This window comes from Gallus gallus, chromosome 27, assembly GCF_016699485.2.
Source record: "Gallus gallus isolate bGalGal1 chromosome 27, bGalGal1.mat.broiler.GRCg7b, whole genome shotgun sequence".
Lineage (NCBI taxonomy): Eukaryota > Metazoa > Chordata > Aves > Galliformes > Phasianidae > Gallus > Gallus gallus.
In genome coordinates, this window is record NC_052558.1 from 3,317,290 (window position 1) to 3,344,152 (window position 26,863).

The 26,863-nt window shown below is 43.3% G+C and overlaps 1 protein-coding gene and 2 long non-coding RNA genes across 4 annotated transcripts; 2 read left to right on the forward strand and 1 right to left on the reverse strand.

Moving 5' to 3' along the window:
- Positions 1-120: 120 nt before the first annotated feature.
- Positions 121-9,338, forward strand: CALCOCO2 (calcium binding and coiled-coil domain 2). Its single transcript, XM_418115.8, has 13 exons — positions 121-209; positions 1,782-1,970; positions 2,481-2,583; positions 2,960-3,093; positions 3,302-3,427; positions 3,915-4,042; positions 4,158-4,248; positions 4,401-4,523; positions 5,252-5,338; positions 6,355-6,450; positions 6,846-6,975; positions 7,392-7,429; positions 7,915-9,338. The coding sequence occupies exons 2-13, from the start codon at positions 1,791-1,793 to the stop codon at positions 8,089-8,091; spliced, it is 1,413 nt and encodes a 470-aa protein (XP_418115.5). The 5' UTR covers positions 121-209; positions 1,782-1,790; the 3' UTR covers positions 8,092-9,338.
- LOC112530346 lies at positions 3,440-15,342 on the reverse strand. Of its 2 annotated transcripts, none has more exons than XR_006932201.1 (3): positions 15,276-15,342; positions 10,952-11,185; positions 3,440-6,140 (listed from the first exon to the last, which is right to left on the reverse strand). It is a non-coding gene; the product is annotated as an uncharacterized LOC112530346 (long non-coding RNA). The 2 variants fall into 2 exon arrangements; XR_005841968.2 differs by having other exon boundaries at positions 15,221-15,342.
- Positions 15,343-15,582: 240 nt separating this feature from the next.
- Positions 15,583-26,272, forward strand: LOC121107683. The gene is made up of 3 exons (XR_005841969.2): positions 15,583-15,703; positions 16,996-24,572; positions 24,697-26,272. It is a non-coding gene; the product is annotated as an uncharacterized LOC121107683 (long non-coding RNA).
- Positions 26,273-26,863: the final 591 nt, after the last annotated feature.

The following is a 26,863-nucleotide window of genomic DNA, read 5'->3' on the forward strand; positions in this document are numbered from 1 at the left end:
GCAGCCCGCACAGGTACCGCCCGACCCCACCCCGCACCCTGGGCGGTCTCTGCGCCGCGGCACCGAACTACAAATCCCAGCAGCGCAGACAGGGCTGACTCTGGGGAGGTGTCCCTGGGCGGGGCGGCAGAGCCTGTAGAGGAGTGTCTGGCTTTTCCTGGTGCTCCGCTTCCTCCTCGCAACCCGGAGTTCTCCGGCCGTGCCTCTCGGTGAGTGAGCCGGGACAGGATGTGGGGTCCCGGGGACGTCCTGAAGTCCCACTGTCCCCCCCCCTCCTGTTTTTCTAGGGTAGGGTGGAAGGCTGAGGGGGAACGGGGCTGGCTTGCTGCTGAGACACTTTCACATTCGATTCCCGGCAGGGAGTGCAGGTTCTGGGCCGGTGGAGCTGGGAGCAGCACCCCGTTTCTCCCCACGGCTTCTGTGGGGATGCTAACAGGGGCTGCAGTCAGGGCACCCCCTTTGGCACATGACTGGACACATAAGGTGTCTGCCTGCAGCTGGAAATAAGTCTCATTTAAGAAGAGAGATTCTTCGGTTTTTGTTATTATTGTTGTTGTTGAATCATAGGATGGCTTGGGTTGGAAAGGACCTCAAAAATAACATAGCTCCAACCCCCCTGCCAACCACTACATCAGAACAGGCAGGGTCTCATCCAAGCTGGCCTTACACACCTCTAGGAATGGGGCACCTATAGCTTCTCTGGGCAGCCTGTGCCAGCACCTTTCTGCCCTCTCAGTGAATAAATTACCCTTGACATCTAATCTAAATCTCTTCTTTTAGTTTAAAATGTTTTCCTCCTGTCTTATCACTGTCTACCTGTGTAGAAAGTTGATTTCCTTCCTTCTTAAAAGTATTTGAAAGCTGCTATCGGAGCATTCTCTTCCCCGGGCTGCGTTTTTGGAATGCTGCAGCTTACAAAGAGGAGAAAACAAAAGCAAAAGACAACCAACCGAAAGTCCCCAGAAAGAGGTTGGGCTGTGAATATCAGAGGAAGTGTTGTATATTCCCTATTGCTCTATGTGAGGTGTAATTATCTCAATTACCTCAGCTGTGGTCTGGGACTGACAGTTACTCATTACCATCTGCAAAGGTGGGGCTCTGACCATCACTTTAGAGCCTCACAGGATCTCTTTCTGCACTGACTGCTTCAAAACTGTTCATATAACAAATTTCATGTTAATAAGATGACTTTCTTCTCGACTTCCTGGAAATGGACTGCATGCTGTATCATCAGCACAGCCTGTGTGGCCATTGGGGTTGCTTTTCTGCAAGATCATAGTTGTTTTTGCTAAAAACAACACTTTTTCTTCTTCTTTTTTCCAGCAGGATGCATTGTTTTGCTGCATCCAGGCACTGAATCCCACCAGTAGGCAGACATGCGTGCTTTTGCTGCTAGAAGGCACTGCTGCCTCTCTTCTGTGTAGCAGATCTGTAGGAAGGTCACTGGGGTCTGGCTTATGGGGTCCCAAGCAGGAGAGAGGCTGTTGCATTACACAGGCAGCCCCAGAGCTCCACCACTGTGGCTGGGAAGCAGTGGTCAGTCTTATGTTGCTAAAAAGGATCTGCAAACTGCCTTGGGTCTAAGGAGCGGTCTCATCACAGCAGGAGGGACTCCAGTGTTCCCATGTGCCTTGCTGATAAATACTGGTCCGTGTGTAGAGCACTTTGGACCTTACAGCTCTGTCACTCACAAACTGTTCCTCTTCATATCCTTCCTAGACGTGATTATATTGGCAACATGTGAAGGTGAGAAAATCACATTATGCTTTCTCCTCTTGTAGACTTCCACAATGGATGATACTTCAGACGAACCTCCCACTTCTGCTGTCATTTTAGACAGCAGCCACTTCTCCCACGTCATCTTTAACGACGTGGAGAAATTCTATGTTCCTGGAGGAGACGTAACCTGTCGCTATACTCTGACACACAACATTGTTCCTCGTGGGAAGGACTGGGTGGGCATCTTCCGGGTAAGTGAATACTGTGAAACCAAGTATGAAGAGGCAGCCACCGACAGAAACAAATTATTTGGCACTTATTTGGTACTTCAGAGTTAAGAAAGGCCTTAAGGCTTTGGTAAAACAGGGTAAAGAGTTTATTTTCAGCGATAACCTTGTGTCATGCAACATTTTTCTTGTGCCCAGGGACAGAGTGCCAGAACTGTTGTTACTTGGACAGCTTCAAGGCCATTCAAACAGACTATGGTTCACAGAATCTGTGAAGAACAATTGCATTAAAGACCATACTGGCACCATCTCTTCCAACATGTTTCCTACTTTAGTGCTCCCCTCGCCTAACACGTTCCATAGAATAAGGCTTAAACTGGTGAGGATCTTTGATTCATGCATAGCCTGCAACTCTAAGAAGTCATTATATCAATACAAAAGTCCTCCCAATAGCTGATCTTTGTAGAGATACGAACTATTTGCCATAGGATAAATGTGAAGTATGTAATCCCTTACAAGAATTTTCTGTTGCAGGTGGGATGGAAAACCACCCGAGAATATTACACGTTCATGTGGGCTCCTCGGCCCAGTGATGTCCATGGTGATAGTGCTGTGCAGCAAGAGATCCAGTTCAAAGGTGGGCTGAGAGGTTGGGTAACTCACGGTATACATGTGCAGGTGTACACATAGGCGTGCACACATAAATTCCCACACTACTGCCACTAATAACTATTATATTCAGAATTACAGACTATCTTAGTAATGTGCTTTAGTAAACTTCGAATCCCGATAACCTAACAGACAAAAAAAACTTCAAATCTACTGGGTTCTGCAAGCCTGTCTGAATGATTTTGTTTGTGTTCCAATCACTGTCACAAAGAACTAGTAATGGTGGAGGAACAATATTAAAGTAAGATGTCTGTTTTCTTAGCTTCTGACTTTCTGTGCTATATAGTTAAGAGACTCAAATAATTAGAAGCTGCATATGACAGTGTTGTTGTGTTTGTCTGAAGCTTACTACCTGCCCAAAGATGATGAGTATTACCAGTTCTGCTACATTGATCAGGATGGTACAATCCGTGGAGCCAGTGTGCCTTTCCAGTTCAGAGCAGAAACTGAGGATGATATTCTGGTGGTTACCACACAGGTATGTATCCCCTCTTCCCCTGTTTCTTCCTGCCTCTGCTTTTATTTGCATTCCGTTAGATGAGAGTAAGAGTGTGCACATGGACAATAACTGAGGTATTGTGAAGCCAAGCACATTTATTTTGCAGTGTCCTGCATACAGCTGTTTGGATCATAGTGTTTTGGTTTTTTTTATGCTTCCATTACAACTAAACAACTTTGCTTGCTAGGGAGAAGTGGAAGAGATTGAACTACAAAACAAAAACTTGCTTAAAGAAAATAAGAAGCTACAAGCCAACTGTGAAAGTCTCCAAAAACAAAACACAGATCTGCAGGAAGACCTCAAGAAGACACAGGTACAACAAAAGTTCATATATGAAGTCAGAAGCTTTAATTCTGAAAGATAAGGTAAAAAGACTGAGTCAGATTATGCTCTGTTGTATGCTTCCAGAAGAAAATTAAAGCCTTTTCTTCCCATATTAACTGTTTAATCATTTAACAAGGGGTACAACACCTCCACCACAATAATAACAATGATGAATGAGAGGCATCATCAGACATGGGGTTCAGGAATATATGGGAAGAAGAGCTTTCAAAAATGTTTGGTAAGCTCTCCTGAAATTGCAAGCCCAGCCCTCTTCCTAACATTCCTCTTTTCTCTTTCAGTTTTGCTCAGGGCTTAACGTAAGTGAAACAGGTTCAGTTATCTGAAGGATACAAAGGAGAGATTTTCCCCCTTCAGATGGGCTGCCTGGAAGCATTGCATTTTGCAGTTCCAGTGCAGAGGAGGACTATGGCCTGAGCCCAGTTCTTCTTCCTATTTGACCTCATTTTGATTTTCAGGAGCTACAAAATGTTTTGGAGTCCCTTAGGAGCAGCACGGAAAAGTTGGAGCTGGAGCTGAGTTCCCTGAAAAAGGAAAATAAGCACCTGAAGGAGCTGAATGAGTGCAGAGAGGCAGAACTGCACCAGTAAGTGTATCTACAGGACCAATTAAAACAGGATTCCATGTAAGCAAACAGCTTGCTGTTGTGGATTTAATTTCCATTTATGAAAGTGTGGTGTGTTTTGTCTTGCTTTGAATAGATTCAAAGAGCAAATTCAGAATGTAACCTCTGAAAAGGAACGTCTGGAAACCAAACTGAAAACAGCCCTGGATCATGTCGATCAGCTGCAGGTACAAAACACATAGCTTCCCTCCTTTGCTTTTATGGACCGTCTCCGGTCAGCCACAGGTTCTGGAGATTTGCTTCATGCAGCAAAAGGAGCCTGTGCTTCTCAGTCATAACTATTTGTATTCACTTGCTGCCCACTCTTCTTTCTCCCTAGTCTCAACTTCTGAGTTATGAGAAGGAAATTGAAGACCTGGTTCATTCGAACCGTGACAAGACTAAGCAGTGTGAAAGTTTAAAGGAGGAGAATAACCAGTTATGCATGACTATAACTCAGGAGGTAAAACCTTCCCTGAATATCATGATACTTGGGGAAGCCAGGGAAGAAGCTGAGTGGTGTCCTTTGCAGTGACTAGGTAAAAATACTGTTCAGTCTTAGGAAAAGTCTAGGGGATTTCATGACAGAAAGAGAAATCTCTATAGTGGTATGGGTGTCCAAATAGGTAGTTCTGTGAACACACCATCTTGCAGATTCGTATAGTACACACATACTCTTCAGTTTTGGAAGAGATGCCTGTCTAAGTAGACTTCATAATTCTGATTCTCTGTAGCAAGAAAAGTCTTCATCTTTTTTGATGAAGCAGGTAGGTGGGAATTCAGAATTGATACTTAGCTGATTGCAAATTGTTACAGCTAAGCAAAACTGTTTCAGGATGGAGACTTGTATAAATAAAACAATTATCCTCAGTCTGCCTGGACTATCTGCAGTTAATTTTAGCTCTAACAGGAAGCTGACGAGTAACTGGTGGGAGGCAGCAACTTTGCTGGTTTCCTGTATGCTTATGTTTTGTCCCTTTCTCATCTTTACTACTGTAGATTTGGCATTTAATAATAATAAAAATATAAAAAGAAAAGATGCAATATAGTCAGAATGCCCTGAAACAAACTTTACAATATAAAGTTTCTATTCTATAGTTTGATGCTCTGCTTCACATCCTTACCTGACACCTTCTTTCTTTGATGTTTCCTTTACAACTCTATCTGTGAAAACCTGGGAATTCTGATCAGGAAGAGCAAAAGAAACAACTTAAAAATTGCCTGGAGCACTTGAAGGGAGCAGAGGCCAACCTGACACTTCGTCTGCAGAACGAACAGGTGCCCAGCATTTCTAGGGGTGCAGCTGGTTGGGGGGTGGTCTCAAAAGTGCTGAGTGCAGTGCTCTGCTATATTGTATAGAATTTGCTCGTGTCTGTTAGGGGGATTGACGTTTACTTAAAGCCCCGTTGTCCACCCTTTTTTCAATTTGCAGAACCATCACAATTTCCCTGTGATGTTACAGATGCCTATATACTTATAACAAATTTAAGTTTATGGCCAAAAGGCTTGCTTTTCTTAAGTAACTCCTGCAGATCTTTTAGGAGCAGTCACAAACTTCAGCTCTGCAAATCACTCCTTGAACAAACATGAAGGTTATAAAAGAAGAGGGAATGACATTTTCATTCTGCTGAAGGAACTATCATTGGCCATGTTAACATGGAGACTTCAAACATCTTTAGCCTGTTGTCCTCTGTGGTTTTCTTGAAGGTGTTTCCCTTTCTGCATGTGCTACTCAGGATACTTCTGGAGGCTCTACTCTGACTTTGAAAATTGGGTGCCTAAAATAGATGTGATTACCTTTGCTGTGATGCCAAATGTTCAGGGTTCTTAGAGTGATACTTTGAGAATGACTGCAGAATCTCAATGGTCTCTAGCTTATCTAATTTACTGATTTAATACAAGATTCATTCTTAGGGATGTACTAGATATCCACAGTCAATGCAGATGTCAGAGTACCAGGAAATGTGTCAGGCTTGGAGGGTTCTTACCTGCCTGGGGGGACTTGTTGTCATTCCTTTTCTTTAACCTCTCACTTTGACATGTCATATGTCCCCTCTGGAGGTCAAATCATCCTCTCATGCTGTAATGAAAATACAGAGCTTAAGTGATTGGTGACACAGAGTTATCCTAGGTCAGAAACTACTAAATGGTGAGACTCTTGTTTCAAGTGAAGGCTTAACTGTTGGTAGTAAATGCAGTTAGAAGCTGCCTGTATATGTGAACAGTGCTTGGAGCTGTCATCTTTTTGTTTGCCAGTGTCCCACAATTCAGCTAATAACACTCTTCCTTCATAGCGACAAAACAGTGACTTAATGAAAGAGCTTGAGGAGCAGAAGCGTTTGTTTCAGACTTTGCAAGCAAAAAAGAAGGAATCTGATGAGGAAAATCAGGTGAGAACTTGTCACAAGTCCCTTGCCTTTCTCACGCATTGAATATGACATAAATTTGTCCATCTAGTGTTCAGTTCCATTGACCCTTCCACCAAACAGATTGCTGCCTGTGCCTGTAGAACTGCAAGATTCCCTTTTATCTTTCAAAATGTATTACTCTATTGCAGTCATCCTGTCTGCCTGTCTGAGCAGGCCACAGAATAGATCCTTGCACTTCCTTTCTTCACTTTCTGTCAAGCAGGACTAAGACTGAGCTATCTAAAGAGTAATTTTTATTCTGGTTTAAGAGGATCTTAGTTAGTTCAATGTCTTCTTGTTAGTTCAGTGTGTAACTTATCACTGAAATAATTTCCAGAAGCTCAGGAGACCAATTCTACCCTTCTGTGCCTTTGCAGAAACTAAGGAAAGAGAAGGATTCCTTTCTGAGGCGTCTCTCTCATCCTAGAGACGTTTCTTCTTCTGTTTCACAAGCCCAAGCTTTTGTTCCAGCTCCTGAAGACTTTGTATTTGGAAATCCATATCATGGTGAGAATACTTGGCATTCTGTCTGATACCACAAATACATGGCAGTAAGGGTCTCAGTAAACTGTCCTCCCTTTCAAATTGGATGCTGTAGAAAATACATTCTTAGCAGCACCCATGTAGCTTTGTATGTATGCAGATAACATCTGGCAGCATTTTGCATCTGCCAAGTCAAGAGCTGATTTAAGTCATCAGCAGTCTCTCATTTTCTGCAGAAAGAGACAACCATTACCTAGCTCATTTGTCAGTGGGACAGCGAGTTCTGTGGCTTACATCCAGTTTCTGTAGTCCTAAATGTAGAGGTTTAGGACTTCAGAGGTTTAGAACACATCTTCATGTTTCAAGCATTATTAGTTATTGATACATTACACTGTTAATCATTTGAAGTGGCTGAATGAGCTTGTTTTTTTTTCCCCCAGCTGCAGGAGCAAACCAGGAGGCAAGAGCCACAGGAATAGTAAGTAAAGGAGACACAAATGGACATGAATTAGTGGCATACAGACAGAAATTAGTAGTTCAAAATGAGAAGCACCAAGTTCAGTTCTGTAACTGGTTGTCCATTTATTGTTTTAGTCTTGGTAATATAGTGGACAACAAAATGGAACCATGTACACTTAACCTGTAGAATTAGTAACACGTGTTGGGGAAGGGAAGTTCTGTTCACCTTAATCTTTAATGAACAACTTTTGGCAGCATCAAATGTCAGAATGAGCAGCATGCAGCTGCTAAATACCCTGTTTCTTGTTGTAGACATGGACATGTGCCATTTAGGAGTTTTAAGTGCTATTTAGAGAAGCTTGGAGACATGTGAAAACTTCAGTGTATTGCAAGTCAGAAAGATTTGTCTAAAGCTGATAATGTCCGACTAGCAAACTTTTTTCTTCTTTTTAAATGCAATACAAACTTAAAATTGTCTTTATTTGCATTTCCTTTGTACTTCAGGATTCTATCAGGAAATGCCCCATATGCAATGACATTTTTCCTGATGATATCGAAACAAGAGACTACGAGGCCCATGTGCAGAGCCATCTTCTGGAGTGCCCAGTCTGCAATGAAGCCTTTGAAAAGTCTAATCAGCAGGTGTTTGATGACCATATGCTTTGCCATAGCCTGGAATGATTCTGAATCCTTATCTGTTCTGCAGAATAGGTGGCAGAGGCTGCAGCTTAGAACAGACCAAAATTATTCTAGGGACTTGATCTATGCTAGTAAGAAATGGAATTGTCATCCTCTTAAGTCCTCTGTCTTGGATCAAACAACTGTGCTTGCTAAATGAGTTACAAATCCTGTTATTAATAACTATTTATCCAGGTAGGGCCAAATAATAGATCTAGTACAGCAGTTTTCTGTACTCAGCTGATACAGGTCTGCTATAATGGTTTTATTATTCAGTAGAGCACTGTGATTGCTAACCAAAGAGCAGAAGTATTGCATAGTCTTTTAGGACCATACCTTCAGTCTGGTTCAGCTTCTGGAATATGGAGTTAAATACTAATAAATACAAAAGTCTAAATAAGAATACATTTTCTTTTCTTCTTTTGCCTTTACCCATAAAAAAAAGTGAAATATATATTTATAAAGAAACTACTTATTTGCAGATCTAAAGGTCTAGGGCTCTTCTTACAGCAGAGTAGGCAGCATAGCTTAGTGTAGAACAAGGTGCATGCACTGTTGTCCCTTTTTTCCTGTATGACCAGACTGAAAGCAAATGGTGATATAAACAATCTGTGCTTGTGCAGTCACTCTGACACTGTCACGCGTCCATCTCATGGTGAGGGAACCCTGATGTTTATGAAACAGGAAAAGTCAGAATGGCCTGGAGCCCATAGGAAAGCAGTAGCTGAGTTGTCATGACAGTGCTGAGGATAAATGGGCTCTCAGTCTTGAAACTGGGCATCCTCATTTAAAGGAAGTGATGAAAACCTTCATGACTTAAAATGAAGAGCCTGTTCTCAAACTAAAACATTGTGATTGAAAACTGCTAAGTGCCTTGGGACATTACAGTGCTTTGAGGATGGATTATCCAGTTACTATTTTTATTTCTGCTTTGGGATTTTCAAGTTATGATTAACAGTTCTTTTGTCCATGCACATACAAATGGGTGAAGTTTTATTATCCAGCTGTATTAGACGTTTCCTGCTGAATATCTGAAGCAAGAGAAAATCATAAGAAGTTTACATAGAATTTTAAGACTATTAAGAGTAACAAAGACTTCAAAATATTTTGATTCTACACATAATTTTTTTTTTAATCTAGGTTTAAATGGAGTATTTCTGTCTTTAAGATGTACTATACTGGTAAGCATTATTTTAAAAATCTGTAATAGAAAATAAGAGCAGATGAAAAATAAAAGCTGTATTGAGAAAGTCCTTGAAAAAGATGTCAAGTTATTTAAGTAAATTGGAGGAATTGTTGGTGTCTTAATGGAGCTATTTGCAAGCCTTCTGTTACTTTCTGAAGCTTTTCTCTAACAAAGTACTTAAGCACATCTCTGAATAACTTCTAGCATATAACGTGATATCTCAAAGGTTAGTGGGACTGCTGCTGTTTAATGGCATATATTTAACTGGCAGATCTTCACTGGCTTCTCTCAGCATGGGAATATATCAAGAAAGCCAAAGGACAGGATGTTATTTGTTACTATAATGTATATCAACATTGCTTATGTATCTTTATCCCAATTTTGGCAGTCAAATATTCTGTCATCACGAGGCTAATTTTTAACTGAGCGCCTGTTTTTCTCAGGAAATATCCCATTGTTTTTCAAGAATGCTCCCACCCCAAAGCTTTTCCACACATCCTCATTTAAAATTACGTTTTCATTCTTTTCCTGCTTTACATCTTGACAGAAGCAGATGAAATGCAGAGAGTCACAGGAGCGGTCTTTACTAAAACTCCAGTGGTTCACCCAAATACCACTTACCAGACCTGCTCATTTTCTCCACTGTTGTTAACGCTGGCTTTAGCAGCTCAAATCCTAAAGCCTAACCCTGTCATTTGTGGTTAGTTGTGTTACAGTGTTAGCTATGTCCTGGAGCTACTGGTGCCCAGTGTTGATGTTGCTTCCATCTCTTGTACTCTGGTACTACCATTTTCTGCTTGCCAGCTCCTACCATCTCCACAAAACCTCAGAGCCTGTTTTGAGGTGCCAGCCCTAGGACACAGACAGCAAGCAGGTGGCCGGCAGAGGGGGTCAGATTGCAATAAATCTCGTGAGGATGCTGCATTTTAAAGCATTTTAAGGTATGCCATTTGTTTTCTGTAATAATGATCCAGATTCAGACTTCCAAGACACATAATATACTTCTGCCTGATGCATCCTGAGCAGCCAGGGACCAATTTACCTCCAAGAACAAACTACACTGTATTTTCTAAGCAAATTTTCATTTTATGTGTAATTTACAGCTCTATTTATGTTACTGATGCATTTAACGTTCGGAATTGCAGTATGTTTCAACCGCATCTCAATTGTATGGTTTAAAACAGAAATAGCTCAAATGGTTGATAATTAGATATAATTATACTTTGGATGAGATCTAATTTACATTGATATGTGTTGCATAAGGACCTTGAAATAAATTTTCAAAAGTGACAGTAGGTATTTGGCACAGTCTATGTCTGGAATCACATGGAATCCGACTGAATGGGCATTTATTATATATAAATATTTAAAGGGGTATAAAAATTTTGCAGGCCAAATGTCTGCGGATATAAAATACAAACCAGATGACAACATCTCCCAGCTGCAAAGGCATGCTGTCGATGACATAGGGCACCAGACTACTGACAGTTCTTTTCATCAGAAAGACCATCATCTTGTCTGCAAAAAGTTATTTTTAGTGCAGAAAAATGAGACTGGGCATGAGGTAGACAGTTACAGTATCCAGATTCTCAAAGTCAGCCTCTGAAAGGCTGATGGGTGGCTCTGCTCCTTTCACAAAATGATTCCCAATCTCACAGCCACAGCCCCGTTACTCACTTTAGCAGCCTCTTTCCTCCACTCTTTCTCCTCCTGCTTTCTCTTCACCTATCTATGCCTTCCTCTTTCTTACTGAACAAGGTGCACCTTCAACGTTGTCTTTCTCCTCTGAAATCACAGTGCTGAGGTTTAGGGTGAGGAGAGGCTGAGGCATAGAGTGGAGTCCATCTGGCAGCGCTGGCAGAATGCAGGCTGGGAGTACTGCTGCTGCTGCTTTTCACCTTAATGAGGCTCCTGCAGAGAGCAGAGGAAGCAGAAAGAAAATAAAAAGGTTCCTAACAAAAGGAATGTAAATAGACAAGGCGCAGGTGAACAATAGAGGAGAAGGAAAGCAGTGTCCAAGCCAGCAACTGAGTGGTTTTGCTTGATAATCAACTTGTCAGATTGATTTTAAGACACAGCAGAAGAGATCGATAGTTCTTTACAGCAGTATAATGCACATCCCAGGAGTTAAAGTGTTTTGAACATCAAAGTCCTTTTTTTCAGGGATCAGGTCTGTACTTTCTTAGTAAGTGGCAGTGCTTCTGTATTTGGCATGTCAATTATGGGAAAAGGAAGAGACTAGGGAATGCAATCATGGTTAAAAAATTGTTCTAAAACGACACTGAAACAAACTGCCAGGCTGTTTGAGATGGGACAGCTCTGAAAAATCTGGGGAAGGAAATGCTCACACGTCCCTGTGAGACTGAGAAATTAAGATATTATACTCATGTCGAGCTTTTTTTCTGTTGCTTATGTTATTTTGTAGGACAATTCTTTTTCTTTATCTCTGTTTTGCTGTAGAGATCCAAACTGACCTACTCTTGCTTATGCAGGAGTTAGTGAGTCCCTTTATCTCTAGTGCAGTTGCACAGACAGTCAAAGTGGGTATATAAGGGCATGAAATCAGAACAGTGCTGTTCATCACCTGCTTTGTTCTGAATTAAATCCCTATCTGAAATGCACTGAAGAGGCAGATCTTTACAGTTTTGTTGGTGAAATGCTTGGGTCCCAGAATTAGATCAGTTGTTTTCTCTAAACAGCTATTAGCCGCCTCCATTATACTAACAGAACTGGTTTCCATCCTCTGGCTCATTTATTCCAAACCAGCATTATTGAAGTGAATGGGGTCTAGGCCCTGGATATTAGAAGAGCTGTTGGTCTTCTCATAAATAACAAGTTGTCAAGGATTTTAATGGAAACCCTTAGAGTGCTGTAAATCTGTGCAGTTCTGCCTGGATCCCCTCCCTCATTTCCATCACAATATCACTCCAGTGGGACTGCAGCTTGCAGCATGTGCCAGGCAGCCTAGATTGGTAGGACACAGGGGAAGAAGGGAAGGGAGAAAAAAAAAAAAAAGCTGGAGAAGAGGTGGGGGATTCAGAACAGTTGGTAGTGCTGAAGCATCTGCTGGGTGGCCGGTTTTGGAGTCACCTGGCCTATTCAGCATGGCAAGGCGGGGAGGGCTATTCATCCAGGGGGACTGGGAAGGGGGATAACAGAACCAGGGATGCTTGTGGAATAAAGATGGATGTGCTGCAGTTTACATTTCGCTCCGTTGGGCTGTGAAGTAGTAAATCTCAGCAAATAGAGGGTTGCGTTCGTTTTTGATCACCCTTTAAGTAGTAGAGCTACTGAAGTAACACTATACAGACTGTCTCTTGTTGTTAGTAAAAACAGGGCTTTTCAAGATGATTTTTTTAACCTTCCTAGTCAGTCCAAACTGCCTTCAGGGAAAAATTAACACTGTACCCTGATCCAAATAGCAATGTTTCTGTGGTTCACTGGATCTGGCCAGAAACTGGGTTACTACAATGTTCCTTGACATTATTTCCTCACCCCCCAAATATCATTAGCTTAGCTGTCTGCAGAGATCATAACATCCTGCTGCACACAACACTGAAGCCTTCTAGGAGAGAACTTGAGTTCACTCATCCATTCTCTGTTGGCTATATTATGGGATATATTATGATTGGCTTGGATCAAGGCACAGCCATACTTGTGCCCACCCCTCTTGCAAAGCAGATGGGACTACATGGTGCCCTATTTAAGAGTTCAAGAGCTCCAGAGCTCATTAAAATTTGTATGCAAGGTCACTTTAGGCTTAAAGGTAGGCTTGCACCCTTGCTTACCATGTAATAGAAATAAAAAATGACATGGGTGACAAAGCTTCCACTAGCTTCAGAGTGCCCAGGGCTTATAGTCTTACATAATTACTAGTCTGGCACTGAAAGCCTAAAATACAATAAAGCCATCAGCAACACAGATGCTAAATTAATTACTTTAAAATATAGCTCTTTCCACATTACAACCTCACAAGGACTGAAGAAGCAGATCTTAAGAGACTTATGCTCTACATTATGTAATTAAATATTACCTCTATGCTATAGATAGGGAAGCAGTCACGCAGACATGAAGGAATTTAGCCAGTCTCTCAGAAAATGTGTGGCATAATCCTCCTCTCCCTCACCAGATTTAACATTCATTTTGAGAAAGGCTGAGCAGCACGAGAAGTGAGCCAGGATGGAGAAAAAAATGGATGGCTGCCAAAAGGGATTGATGTCCTTCAGACTCCAGGGAGTTTTTAACCCTTCCCAATGGTTTTGCCAGCCTGAAAAACCTGGTGGGGTTCATCAGCCTGTACTGCTCCTCTGCTGATCCATGAGAGATTTGCCAGTGGGAGCAGCTGCTTTGAGAGTGAGTTGATAACTCAAGCCCCGAGGCACTTACATCTGTATGTCTCATACCCTGCCTGCCTCCCTTCTCCAGTAACAGGATGAGACTGGAATATTGCATGTGCTTTCATAATGTGTATTCCTGTGGGGCCTTGGTCATGATTATAGCATCTAAATGCAACCAGAAACAAATAATGACAATGAAAGAAAGATGGGGAATCTAAAGATTCCAAATATTTTTTACACTACAATTGTTTGTGTTTAATAGTATATTGCAGTTTCCTCAGCCACACAGAATGGTTAATTCCTTTTTATTAGCAGTTATATTTTTGAGAGCAGGTACTACATGTTATGTAGTACAGCTGAGAGAGCCATATGGAATTTTAATCTCTAGGAGTTATTACCTGATGGTAGCAGTTTATGAACCCACACTTGTCTTAGTGGAGTCGCTGAACTTGACAGTTCTTCCTTAAAGAGAGTGATTGTGAGGATAGAGCTGATCCAGAATGTTGAAAAGGAAGGGCTTTTCACTAGATGACCCAGAGACTGGCAGAACATCAGTATCTTATAGACAGTGCAGTGTTTTTCACCCCTTCAAGAAGTACCTTCTCTGTTATTATAACCTTAATGACCTGCTTTGTTTTTCTCAGTGAACCAATTAAAATGGGGACACTCAAACTTTCCTGCTAGCTACCTACAAGAGCACCTCTTTGTTCTTAAAGCAATAATTCTTATGAAAATACTCATAGTTATAATCCTAATATAAACTTGGGGGGAAAAAAAAGATTAACTTTGAAAGCTGTGCCATATTTTCAGTGGACTGAAAAGACAACCCCTCAACATGAGATCCTTGCCTTTTATCCTAAATAATCCCAATAAGAGACAGCATACAGACCTGCTGCATCGCTGTGAGACCCTGAATGAAATTTTCTCCAATCCCAGACTCCAACATTTGTGTTTACAAGCAACAAAAGAGAAGAACGCACTGCTTCAATGGAGAAGAAATATACCTATGTATCACTTGGATGCCCCTTATTGAGTGCACCACAGATTGCTCCAATGAATCCAAGGGTTAGTTTAAAGAATATGTTATCCCAAAAAGAGGGAATACGGGTCTGTGTGTGTGTGTGTGTGTGTGTGTGTGTCAATTAGCACAACCTGCTCTGCTTTCTGCCAGCTCCATCTGTTTCCATGGCAGCAGGAGCTGAATTAATACACCAACTGCGAATTCTGGATGTAAATGGTGCTACCCATTGTGTCAGCAGCACCAGCAGACCTCAGCACCTAATTTCATTTCCCCAAGGCTGCTAATTTGCTTTTGTTATTATTACTCATCGAGGATGATTTGGGTGCTTTTTTATGTTAATGTCTGAGGCACAGCCGCTCTCAGGCCCATGGACTGCCATTACCCAGAGCTGGGGCAGCCCTGGCAGATCCAGCTTCAAACTTGAGGCTGTTTAAAACCGAGCCCTGAAATCCCACTCAGGCAAAAGAGCTGTTCTGGGCCTCACAGCCGCTCATTCCCTTCTGGTCTCCCCAGAACTGCTGCAGAAGGGCCTCAAGCGAAGGACTTAAGTTCTCCCCCCATTCCAATAACACAGCCCTCAGGAGTGACCTCAGCCGCCAACATCCAAACGCCCCTCCTCAGCCCTCATGAATATTCGCATCACCTCACAGCCATGATTGGCTGCGGCCGTTGAAACGAAGCGGGGCCGTCAGCAGCCGGCAGTGGGCGGGAAAGGGGAGGTCTCTAAAACGCGCATGCGCACCCATGGCGCATGGAAGTGACGTCACCCCGCCGGCTCCTTGCCCCGCCCCTTCGCTGTTTTTATCCAGTCACAAGCGTTTCTGGCCGCTCGGCCCAATGGAGCGGCAATATGTTAATAAGGGGGCGTGGAAAGAAGGGGGTGGTGCTTGTCGTTTTGTCCAATCAGAAGGCGCGAGGGTGGGGATAGGGGCTCGCCGCTAAGGGCACTCACCTGGCCGGGAGGTGGCGCTGCTGTGGGCCGCGCTGAGGCTTCGCGTCGCGGGTTCGGGGCTCCCGGGGGTCCCTGGAGGCTCGAGATGACTTCGTTCAGCGGTTCCTCCACGCCTTCTGGTGAGCCGTCGCCTTCGAATGCTGCTCCCAGCGCCCCGTCCCTTGCAGGTGTTAGCTCACCTGCGCCACCAGTACAGAGGCCTTGCAAAACAAGCTCCTCGTGAATGGGTCTCCAATTGGCGCCAGTGAGGATGGAGCAGTGGGAGAGCATCCACACAGCCTTTGGGCTCAGAGGAGCCAAAATAACTGTGGTGTAATCCGTCCCTGAAGGGCAAGTCTATGGATGTTTGCACGAGGGTCATGACATGACTTCCAAATCTCATTTGAAAGCCGTGTCTGGTTGTGCAGAGCTTGGCAGGCTGTCCTGGAATTTCCCCCTTGCTACAGTTTGTTCAGACATATGCTACCTGTCATTAGGCAAAGTCTTTGTTTATTGCCCCGGAGTGTCCCCTGTTGTTCTAACACTTGCTCTTTGCAAGCGTTCACTATTCCTAATGTTTAATCTCTGTAAAGGGCTTGCTTGTGATCATGATACATATTTCTCTCTTAATGACTGAAGTTAGGCAAGAAGTCAAAACTTAATATGTCAGTGAGCTCTTGCCAGTACTTTCTGGATTCGTGCCTCGAGTGCAGCACACGAAGAAGCACTACAAATGGCTCCGTTCCCAACTTAAACAAAGCATTATTCAGTCTTGTGTTCCAGGAATCTGTTTTTCACCACTCATCGGAAATATCAATGGGACTGTTTGTTCGGGCAGTTGTTGGTGGCTTCTGAAGCAGCAAGAAATGGTTGGCCTGTTTGGTCGTCCTTTATGACCAATGGCCCAGATTGCCATCTAAAACAGGCGGGTTGTAAATAATGCATCTGCAGCAAGCTAAAGCAACCCTCCTCACTTTATTGCTGAGGTCTGACTGAAAGGAGATGCTGCATCTCACGCAGAGGGCAAAGTCTGAGATGACAACTCTTTGTTCTCCTGAAACTTATGGGCAGCGAGCGAGAGATGATGAGGAGAGGGCAGCACGTTGGACAGGTTATGCTGTCTCAACAGCTTGGTGAATGGAAGTGATGATCGAGCCTTTAGAAGCATGAGCTGCTTAGCCTGCATACATATGATGGTCTCTTTATTATTTTTTGCAATTAAAGAGATGAAGATCAAAATACCTCTTTTTTTTTTTCCTGACTTAATTACCCAGAAAATTAGCCAGATGTTACATTTACTTATTACAGTTATTGCAAAATTATTGCAAAAGATTGAAAAATCACATCTAGAAAGTCTACCTTGGAAAGCAGCTTTAGTGCAAGCCTTTGATAACTTCTGAAGGGTCTCCCTATTCTGTTTCCCTCCCCGCAGTGGTGATGATTTGCAGCCTGATAGCATATCAAGGAAACACAGGACTTATATCTGTAAAGTGGACTGTGACTGTCAGGGAAGAGGCATCTTCATCGCCAAACCTGAGGACATAAAACCTGGGCAGGGTAAGATCTGCCAGCAATACATCTCAAGGGTAACCCTTCCATTCCATGTTTCAAGATTGCTGTTCTGTCACTGAGCTACTGTTTTAATATCCAGTTTAGCCTTGCTTTGATGTGGTCAGTCAGCCATAAATAGCATTCACTGGTCATTTTCTTCAGATTCATCACTATCAAAAGAATTCATTGCTGTCAAAAGGAAAAATATCTACTTTACATGTCGCTGCGTAAACTCTCGTTCAGAAATGGCTTCTAATATTTTGAGGTGGAATCACCTTGACAAGAATTCAGGCCATTCGGACTCATTGGACAAGGAAAACTTTTTCCCTCATGAGTGAATGAGCCTTTAAACAATACTCATTTTTCATGAGTCCACCTCGGCCCTATTGTCCTGCTCCTTACAATTGTCTCATCAAAGTGTTTCGGTTGACATTTGGAGTCATGTTCCTGATGAAGTCTAATATAAAAACCTCAGCAAATATCTAGTTTTGTGAATTTCTGATAATTTTAGAACCTTAATTTACTCTGGTTTGTTGTGGACCTTTGGATACACTTTATTTTGGGGGATAAATTTGACTTTGTATTGACCTCGTTGTTATTTCTTAGGGAGTGTTCCCAGGAAAGAATGAAAGTCAAAGCAGTAAGAGATGGAGGGGAGGGCACATGCAGACTCTGGCTTATTGAAAAAGAAAGTAGGCAGTCATAGAATCATAGGACAAGAGAATGGCATAGGTCAGAAGGGACCTTAAAGATCATCTGGTTTCACCTCCTGTGCTGTGGGCTCTGTCTAATCAGTGTTTGGGTCATACAGCCCAGCAGTAGACATTTACTGTATCTTAAATGGAAAAATATCTACTGTAGGAACGGGTTCAGTAGAGACATTAACTGGGCATATAACCTTTGCTCTATAGGTTAATGAGTTACCTTTGTGGTTCATGTGTTTCAAGCAAGTTTAGAAGCAAATTGGCTTCACATTCTCCATCCCAGACTTTTATAATTGGTAGACCCAAGTTCGATCTGCAAGTTTATGTGCTGATGACATCTTGTGATCCTCTGAGGATATTTGTCTATAATGAGGACCTTACACATTTTGCTATTTCAGCATACTCTGAGCCTTTGCATAACAGCTTCATAAGTAAAGAACTCCATTAGCAGACGTTCATGACAACCCAACACATAGAAACTGGACAGAGAAAACGTTGTGGTTTGCTTGTCCAAAGTTTCCTCATCTGGGAATCTCTGAGCACTCCATAAATGTTAGTAATCCCTATGTGCAGAACCTCAGTTCCATGAATAAAAGCCTGCATGAAATATTTTAGCTCTTTTTGTAGTAGGTAGTTATATTTTTGGTATCTAAGCTGAAAACAGGTTTTGGGTGTTATTATATTACCATAAATACATATCTAATTGACTTGCAGCATAATTTTGGTACAATTAAAGGTAAAGAAACAGAAATGCTGGAAGGAAGATTTGCCTCCATGCTAAGATATTTTTTCTTCTACTTCTTTATGGAAAGAAGTCCTGGCTTAGCTGATGGCTGGAAAAGGTTCTGCTGTGTAGTTCTGGATCATTCTAACATGGAATTAGCTCTGCTAATAAGTAGTTGTAGAATGGGACCTGACTGAGAAAGAGGGCTATATTCAATTGAAACTGCTGATTTCTCAGAAGTGATGGAATTGGAATGCTGATGAGATTGCAGTGAAGTGAAATTGAAGCTGTTGAGCCTCATTTATTGGGTTCTTTAGAGTAATGGGATCAGTATAGAGCTGATCATATTCAGTGCCATTAAATCTTCTGTGCTTAATTAAGATGCTCTGTACATTATGCAGTGTGACCAGGATCATGTAGAGAAGAAGAGAGGAGGCTAATACCTTTCTAACCCGGCATCTTGTTCATTCATTTACAGATAATGTATGCATGCATCTGACAAATTATTCCATTAACCAGAACAGTGTTAATTCTGCAGAGAAGTCGCTGGTGGTAAGAAGTAAAAAGAAGTCAACATTTCAGAACTACTCTCAGAGAGGGTTGTATTTACCTCTTCTGCCATATGGAGATGTCTTCTTGATCTTGTAACGTGACTCTGTATTAACTCATCTCTCTTCTTCAGCCTGTTGCTTGCTGCCACCCATCTCTTTTTTTTAACACCGATTTCTAATTGTTGGGGCTTCGGATTTTCTGCAGCTCCCAGATAATGGATGGTTCATGGGTGGCCGGCAGAGGGGGATAGACTACACTGAATCGGTGGGAAAACAGCTCTGGGAGCATGCATGGAGCATCTCCGGCCTGCAGGAGTCCCCACCTTTGTGGACAGTTTCTTTCAAGTTCCTTGCATGCATAATTATTTCAGATTTAGCTATTACCCTCTGTGGAATGTACTTGGTAAGGAGAGTGTAGCCTGTGGCTCTCAGAGGACAGCAAGTTAATGGCAGTTCCTCCTCTTCTACTCCTAGTCGGTACTAGATTGGCGTCAACTCTACATTCAGTCTCAGGCCATGATTTCAAACTGAGCATGTCAATGATTAGTTTTCTCTTTGCCAAATTAAAAAACCAGCTGGTGTCACTGCTTTTTGTTGGTGATGGTGGCTTGACAAACACCAAGGATGCACTGGATGAGGATAGGATAAGGATAAGATAGGAGAAGAAGGCATCTTTTCCAGCAGAAGTGGCTGTTAAGCAATCCTTGGTGAAACCAGCAGCAAAACTGAGGAATATCCAACCCTGACTATGGCAGTAAATTGAAATCAGGATGGATTGTGTTGATAGACAGGTTGTTCAGTAGCACCAAGAGCAGGTGTAATGGAATCTGTGGGAGAAGTGTCGTGAGCCTGAAGGGATGGGTTTGCTGCCTTTCCTCAGATGCTCTCAGTCCACTTTGAAAGCATGCATCCATTCTGCAGTCCTACAGCTGTAAATGCAGTAGTCATTCTCAGACTGTGATGCCTTTAGGAGCAATGGTACACACTCTCCATGCAGCTTTACAGCATGGAGCAGCAATTTAATTCAGCAACATCCTTGTGTAGTGATAGCTGAGCTACATTGACTTTATTTCATTGAGGACTGATGGTGCACGTGCTTGGTCATGGCCGTACTTCTAGAATGGAAGCTGGGTTGTTTAAAGCTTTGTTCTGTAGTATAGGCACACTATTAAATTGCTGATCACAGCATTTCCTTCCCAGCAAACCTGCACTCTGCTGAGCTGTTGGACTGACAAAATCAGACATCTCCAGCACCACATCTATTAGTCTTCATTGATGCTGTGATTGATATGAATACAAATACATTAATGCGATATACCAGGGTTTCACTTTTCAGGCTCACAGAAATGAAATGATGGAAGAGGCCAAAATGAGGAATCTCAACTGTGATCCTGGAAGTCTGGGGGCTTGGCAAGGCTCGTTGTTTATATTGCTCCATTGAGAGTCATTCATTTTGCACTTAACTCTGTTAAGAGAGCACTCAGCTCCTCACACATGCCCTTCCTTGGCCTAGTTTTCATCTGATTAGAGGCAAAAAGACCTCTTGTGTCTGACAGATTGCTTCATTTCATAGGGTGATTTCTTCTTCTAGAGTGATTTCGGTACACTGACATTCATTTACTGTGTATTAACAAAAATGTTGATTATTCTTATTAATACTCACTACGGCTCCTCCGGTTATCCTGAAAACTGCCATAAGGTGAGTGGGTGAGTGATGGAGCAGGGCTCAAAGATAAGAGGTGTAACACATGGTTCTGTTGGAGTTATGCCTAGATCTGTCATTGAAAAGTTTCAGATGTTTGTAGCCTGTCAAGAACAAGGAAGTCTGTTTTACTCATTAATAATTTTATGTTATGCATCCTTTGCAGACAGATAAGGAGGTGCTGTCCTTGTCCAAAGAACTTACAACACCTGCCGTGATAAAAGGATGGGTTTAAGGCTCTGGCTTCAAGTTTCTTCTACCAGCAAATGAACAAATACAACCTCGTTCAGCATCTCACTCAGTGTCCCATTCAGCTTGATCTTCATCCATTGTCCAGAGCTTACTGCTTTGTATTAGCTCTGCAGAACAGTAGCACGAAGCAATAATCAGTGCTTCATCCTCACTTTTTTTACTTAATTTTTAACACTGGTTAACTCTGTAACATAGACTGAGTGGATGATCTCCATTTCATCAGGAACGAATTTAGTCTACACCATCAATCCCATTTTGAAGCAGCCACTGATATGAGCTGTTTCTCCTTGGGAGACAGATGAGTCTGTGTTTCAAGGAAGGCCATTCCAATGCAAGGTATCCGTAAAATATTAATCTTTTAATATATTTTAATAGAAGCTTGGTTACGAACGAGGCTACTCACATCAGTGATGTTCTGTTTCCTATATGGAAATACGGTACAAATGACTGGAAAAACATTTGGGTGTAAAGGAAAACGGAGAAGGATCAGTTCAGTATTATAACTAAATGCATGCTGAATAACGGCCATGTAGAGCAAGCTTGAGGGACAGTTATCAAGGTAATTAGTATCTCTTCCTTTTGTCCTTTAGTTCTGGAACTGAATGTCCAGGCAGAACTAAAGCAAGGCATGTTAGAAACACCATATGTACAAAGCACCACTGATGGATTGGGAAAAGATTGTTATGTCAGTATGGTGGGTAGGGAAACTGAGGCATGGAACGTGGTGTTAATTGGCAGAAGACCACCTCTGTGTCTGGATTTCTCACTAACATCCTCTGTGACCCACAGAGTGAGGAACAGAACCAAATTGTTTGTTCTCTCCACTGTGGTGTAGACAATTTTGATAGCTTCAACCTGGTCTTGGTTCCTGCTCTGACAATCAATGGCACAGGGCCGGATCAGACAGCAAAGATGCCCCTCAGTAGTGTCAGCCCTTACTGACTCTTAGGCAGTGGGAGATCCCATAACATTCATCTCTACAGCCTTGTTCTGACCAATTAGAGTATCGGTGTAGGGATTAAAATGGCCAGCATTGTAATCATAGTCAGGAAACAGCAAATCAAAGCAGGAGAACTGGAATTTCGAGGGTCCATCAGGGTGCTGACCAGTGAGTTTGACCAGGATAGCGGATCCTTGAGATCTGAGAACTGCACCTCTTTATTTAAGAGGAGGAAAACCAGCCGAGGTCGTACTACAAAAAAAAAAAAAATAAGCCACTGTCCACTTGCTCTGGCTGCAAAGCACATTTTCAATAAGTTTCTGCTCTAACAAGCTGCATCAGTTTCATCTCAGTAGATCTGATGGTTACTGAGCAGTGCTCAATGTTCTGGAGGGTGCCAGGCACATAATTGTTTTTACAACATTGTAAAATGAATCAGACTGAAATTAGTGTCACTCAGCAGAACCACTTTCCTTCCTTTTAAATTACTTAATCCGAGGGTTAATCAAAAAGAAAATGAAGTTTCGACACTGCCCTTCAGCTAAGGGCAAGCACAGGTTCAGCTGCCTGCACTGCATCTGCCTGTGAAGTGCTTTGCATATCAGCTCCTGCACTGATACGCGTGCTGCTTCCCCACTGCTATTTGAAGGGGGGAGGATAGGGCTGTCTTGGGAGTGCTTCCCACACGGAAGTCAAATGGGGAGAGGAAGGAAGCAAAAGCCATTTTGTCATCTAATTCCTGAGAAATGAGAGCTAGAGAAATTATAGGGAAAGGGGTTTTTCTGCAGGAAGGTCCTTCCGTGAGCACACAGCCTGTTCCAGCCATTAGCTATAAAGTACACAGGGGTTCTCAGCCCTCTTTGGTGCCTCTTGTCCTCAGGAGCTGAGATGTGAGTGGTTAATATGGTCGGGATATGCCATCATGTAAGAACCTCAAATAGCATCTCCTCCATTCCTCCGGTCTTTATTGGCTCCTTGCTGAGACAATCCCAGCTTCTGTTGTTCTGCCCACTTTGAACTGTGTATTTTGGAAACAATTCTAATAAATTTCCCTTCCTTGAAGGTTTTCATGTCTCACTGCATGGGACTATTGCTTTGTTATGATCATTCACTGTAGCGGGCTTATTATTTTTCACTCCATCATATTTTGTATGCACGCAGCTTTCAGTTTATCAGTGTGATCTCAGAACGTCGTCTAGCTGATGAGTTATATCAATAACAGCTGGGCAAAGCAAGATGATCATGAGCTATAATTATTATGGACAGCAATACTGTCAGCTGAAGGCTCTGAGAAACGATCTAGGCTGGAGGATATCTTGAGTTTCAATAGCACATAATCCCTTTGCAATAATGTAATCACGCAAAATGAGGTTGAAGTGATTATCGGCATGTGAAAATTGCATCAGTTTCCACACATATTGCTTTTCAGATAATATTTGTCCTCTGGTAGCCTTGATTCAGGAGCTATCTGCATAACGAGCCCCAACATCCATTTCTCCTGCTTCCCTGAAGGCTGTGGTACGTTGAGCCCATTTGGGCTCCTTCACATTTAGTTTGGAGATCTGCTTCAACGAGCAGCAGTGGGAACAAAAGCAGAATGCGAGGCTGAGAGCAGCCCAGGAGCCAAAACATTTGCTCAGCGTTTTTCAGGGCCGTGTCACTCCAGCTGGCAGCCCGGAGGAAGACGTTCCCCTCCTCCTGTGTGCGTGGAGGAGCTGCACTTCTCCCAGGGCGCATCCCCTGCGTTGAGAACGAGATTCAGATTTAATTAGTTCCAGTGCATATGGCACGGATTCTTTCATTACGGCGCATAACTGAAGATTTATGTCCTAACGGAGACAGGGAGGGACGTGGCCCATGGAGGGCTCCGACTCCTTTCTGCTGACACTATTCTAGATGTCCTTCCCTACAGCACAGCCCAGAGAGGCACTACAGCAGCCTTGGCCCAAAATCCCCAGGGTTTTACACCCAAGAGTATAAGGGATAGGGAGACCCGTTCAGGATAAAAATCCTCTATCTGGATACCAAATGTTATTGCACGAGGAAAAGGTGTCACCTACAAACAGCAAAACAAAACCTCAGAAGATGAGATTATTACAGTCAGGAGGATAAAGTGTTTGCTTCTTAATTTCTTAAGCAACAATCCGTAGTGCTTCTGACACATCTAACAATGAATGGAAACTATGAAGCCACCGCTGGCACAGTAATTGCTGGGACCTGGATGCAGCAATATGTTATTACATCAAGTCACACGGGTGGTGACATTGCTGACAACCACCGAGGACCAAGAAGCATTTATTGGCTCTGGCATCCATGCAAGGAGCCTGCACTGCCTGGTGCCTCACCGTACGTGACTTGTCAGCAGCAGAAGTTGTACATAATGACGGTGGGGAAAGCACAATTAATTGGCAGCCATCTGCCAGACGAGTGCTCTGCCTGGTGTGGTGTACCCACTACACAAGGAGGGAGAAGCCGGGTCTGCCTGTCCAGATGGTGAACACAAAATGATTTGGGCACAGGTACTGGAAAATCCGTGATATCCTGGAAATGGGAAGAAAATGAGTGGCTAAATCAAGTCCCTGGTGGTAAGTGCAAGTGTACATTCTCTGCCTCTTTTGCTGTGTAGAAATGGGTCTGGGAAATGTTGGGAGGAAATTTGTTGAAAGGAATGAATGAGAATGTGTTTTGAGGAACTTTCTTCTGTGGCAGTGAATCACTCTGGATTTGGGACACTGTTTTTCCCGTGCTGTGCTTCGGAAATAAAAGCTACCCCTGGCTGCATTGCTAAGCATCAACGAACACTGATGGGGATTAACTAAAACGAGAAAGAAGAGCACAGCTGGAGAGCACCAAAATGCCCCAGGAGAGGTTCCCCAAAGAGAGGTGAGGTGGAACTGGAGGAGGTGGAGAGCTGAGGTGGGTATAGCTGTGTGCTTGGAGCTCAGCAGAGCAGAACTGCAGCTCCTTGGGGGGTTTTGGGTCTGAGTATTTCAACGTCCGGGCTTTTAAGAATACAAAAAGTTATCAGCTGTGAAAATGAGGAATGTTTTGAGTGGGAATCATGGTAAGTAGACAGCTCCAAACATTGCACTGACACCGAGCAGGGAGGCACTGAGAGATGCTTCTGGTTGAGCTGGATTTGGGGAGCAAGGAAAGATCATTTTAATTTTAATCATGCAGCTGTTGTCTTTTATTATTATTATTATTATTATTGATTATGCTGTAATCTGCTTTTTTGCTTTTTACATCCTGACTGCTTGAATTAGGGAAAGAAAATGGATTCTCTTTGCTGGACGACGAGAAGATGGAGAGATTGCCTCGAAATTAAGAGGTGAAAGGATATACATCAGGTTGGGAAATGTTGCTGGGAAATGCATTGTTTCATTTCTTGTAAGGTTTCTTGATGGTGTGAATGATTCAATGGGGAAAGTTTGGGGTCTCTCCCCTCCCTTCATCTCCAGGATCTCAAGGATCTGAACCCTATAGGCTTCTCCAGGATAACATTATGGGGTATGGGGGAGGAAATGAAAGCAAAATAAGGCACAGGTGAGACACTGAAGTGCTCTCGTCTGAGTCGCTTGCAAACAAACCTCTCCTTGAAGTAATGGCACTTTGTGGGAACCCCTGAACCCCAGAGGTGCCTGGAGATGGGGGGCAGCTTTACCTGTTCTGCACTTCCTGGTGAGGTCCGGGCTCCAAATCCACCCTAAAGACACCGAAATCCTTCTCCTCAGGTCCTTCAGCGATCTCAGAGAAAAACCGCAGTTTCTGGAGGGGAAAAAAAAAAGAGAGGTTATTGAGTGCTGGCAGCAAATCTATTTACCGGATCTCCTTGAGCAGCAATAGCAAAATAGGCGATCTCGCACTGCAGCGGGACCCCTCCCCATCATAAAGGGGCGTCTTCACTTTGGGTTCACTTTCCATAATCCGGATAATGGAGGTAAACCGAAGCAGCTGCCTTTGCGGAGGGGAAATCCGTCCCCTGATCAGTCCTCGGGAGAGGGCGGGTTGTAATAGCGGCGGGGCGATGCGCACTGCGGGCACCTCCCGGAGCCATGGGGGGGTCGGACGGCGCAGAGGGGGCTCCAGGAGCTCAGAGGGGGAACCCCAGAGCCGGAGGTGCCATAAAGAGGGAAGAAAAACGATCCGTTTTCCTCGGACAACTTGAAAACAGGTAACGTCGAAAGGTTACAGAGAAGGAGGGTGGAGGAAAGCTTCCCTCCTGTTCAGGGGCAGCGGTGTAATTCGGGCAGCACAGAGAGCAAGCGGGGGAAAAAAATGAAGATTAGAGGTGATGAATTAAAAAATAAATAAAATTATTAATCAGTGCTGGAATTATTTCTCCGCTTTGCGGTGTTATCTCGGAACTGCGTTGTCAGTTTTTCTCATGGTTTGTTTCGTTTTTGTGCTGCTGTTTGTTCGTTTTTTTCTGTACTATTTAACTAAAGGAGGGGGAAAAAAGAAACCTTTCCTATCCGCTGCGTTAACGGAGAGAGAAAATACGTGTTTGTGGGTTGGATAATTTGCTTTCTTGGCGACGTCGGCAAAGGCAGCGAGTTGGGAGGGGGGGAAATCCGGGTGGGAATGGGCTCACGGCTCTCCGGGTCGGGGTCCCATCGTTCTGCAGCACTGAAGAAGTGAAATCCGATGGAAAGTTGGTCGTGGTGATTCTCGGTCTGCACGTTTTGCAGCAGAACCCTCCGCCGTGGGTGTGATCGTGCATTGAAACGGCCGAGGAGAAATGTTGAGGGATTTCTTCACTTGTTGGGAAAAAAAAACGAAGGAAAGAGATTTGGGGGCATTTCTGTTCGTGTTACGGATGTGAGCTGGGTCGGCTCTGCGCTGTTCTGCCGCCTCTCGTATGCATGGGGAGGGC

Bases quoted from the DNA above. Each gene is read 5' to 3' on its own strand.
- CALCOCO2 (XM_418115.8), top strand. From the start codon at position 1,791: ATGGATGATACTTCAGACGAACCTCCCACTTCTGCTGTCATTTTAGAC. The intron at 5,339-6,354 runs GTGCCCAGCATT...CTTCCTTCATAG, and splicing joins TTCGTCTGCAGAACGAACAG to CGACAAAACAGTGACTTAAT. The intron at 7,430-7,914 runs GTAAGTAAAGGA...TTTGTACTTCAG, and splicing joins AGGCAAGAGCCACAGGAATA to GATTCTATCAGGAAATGCCC.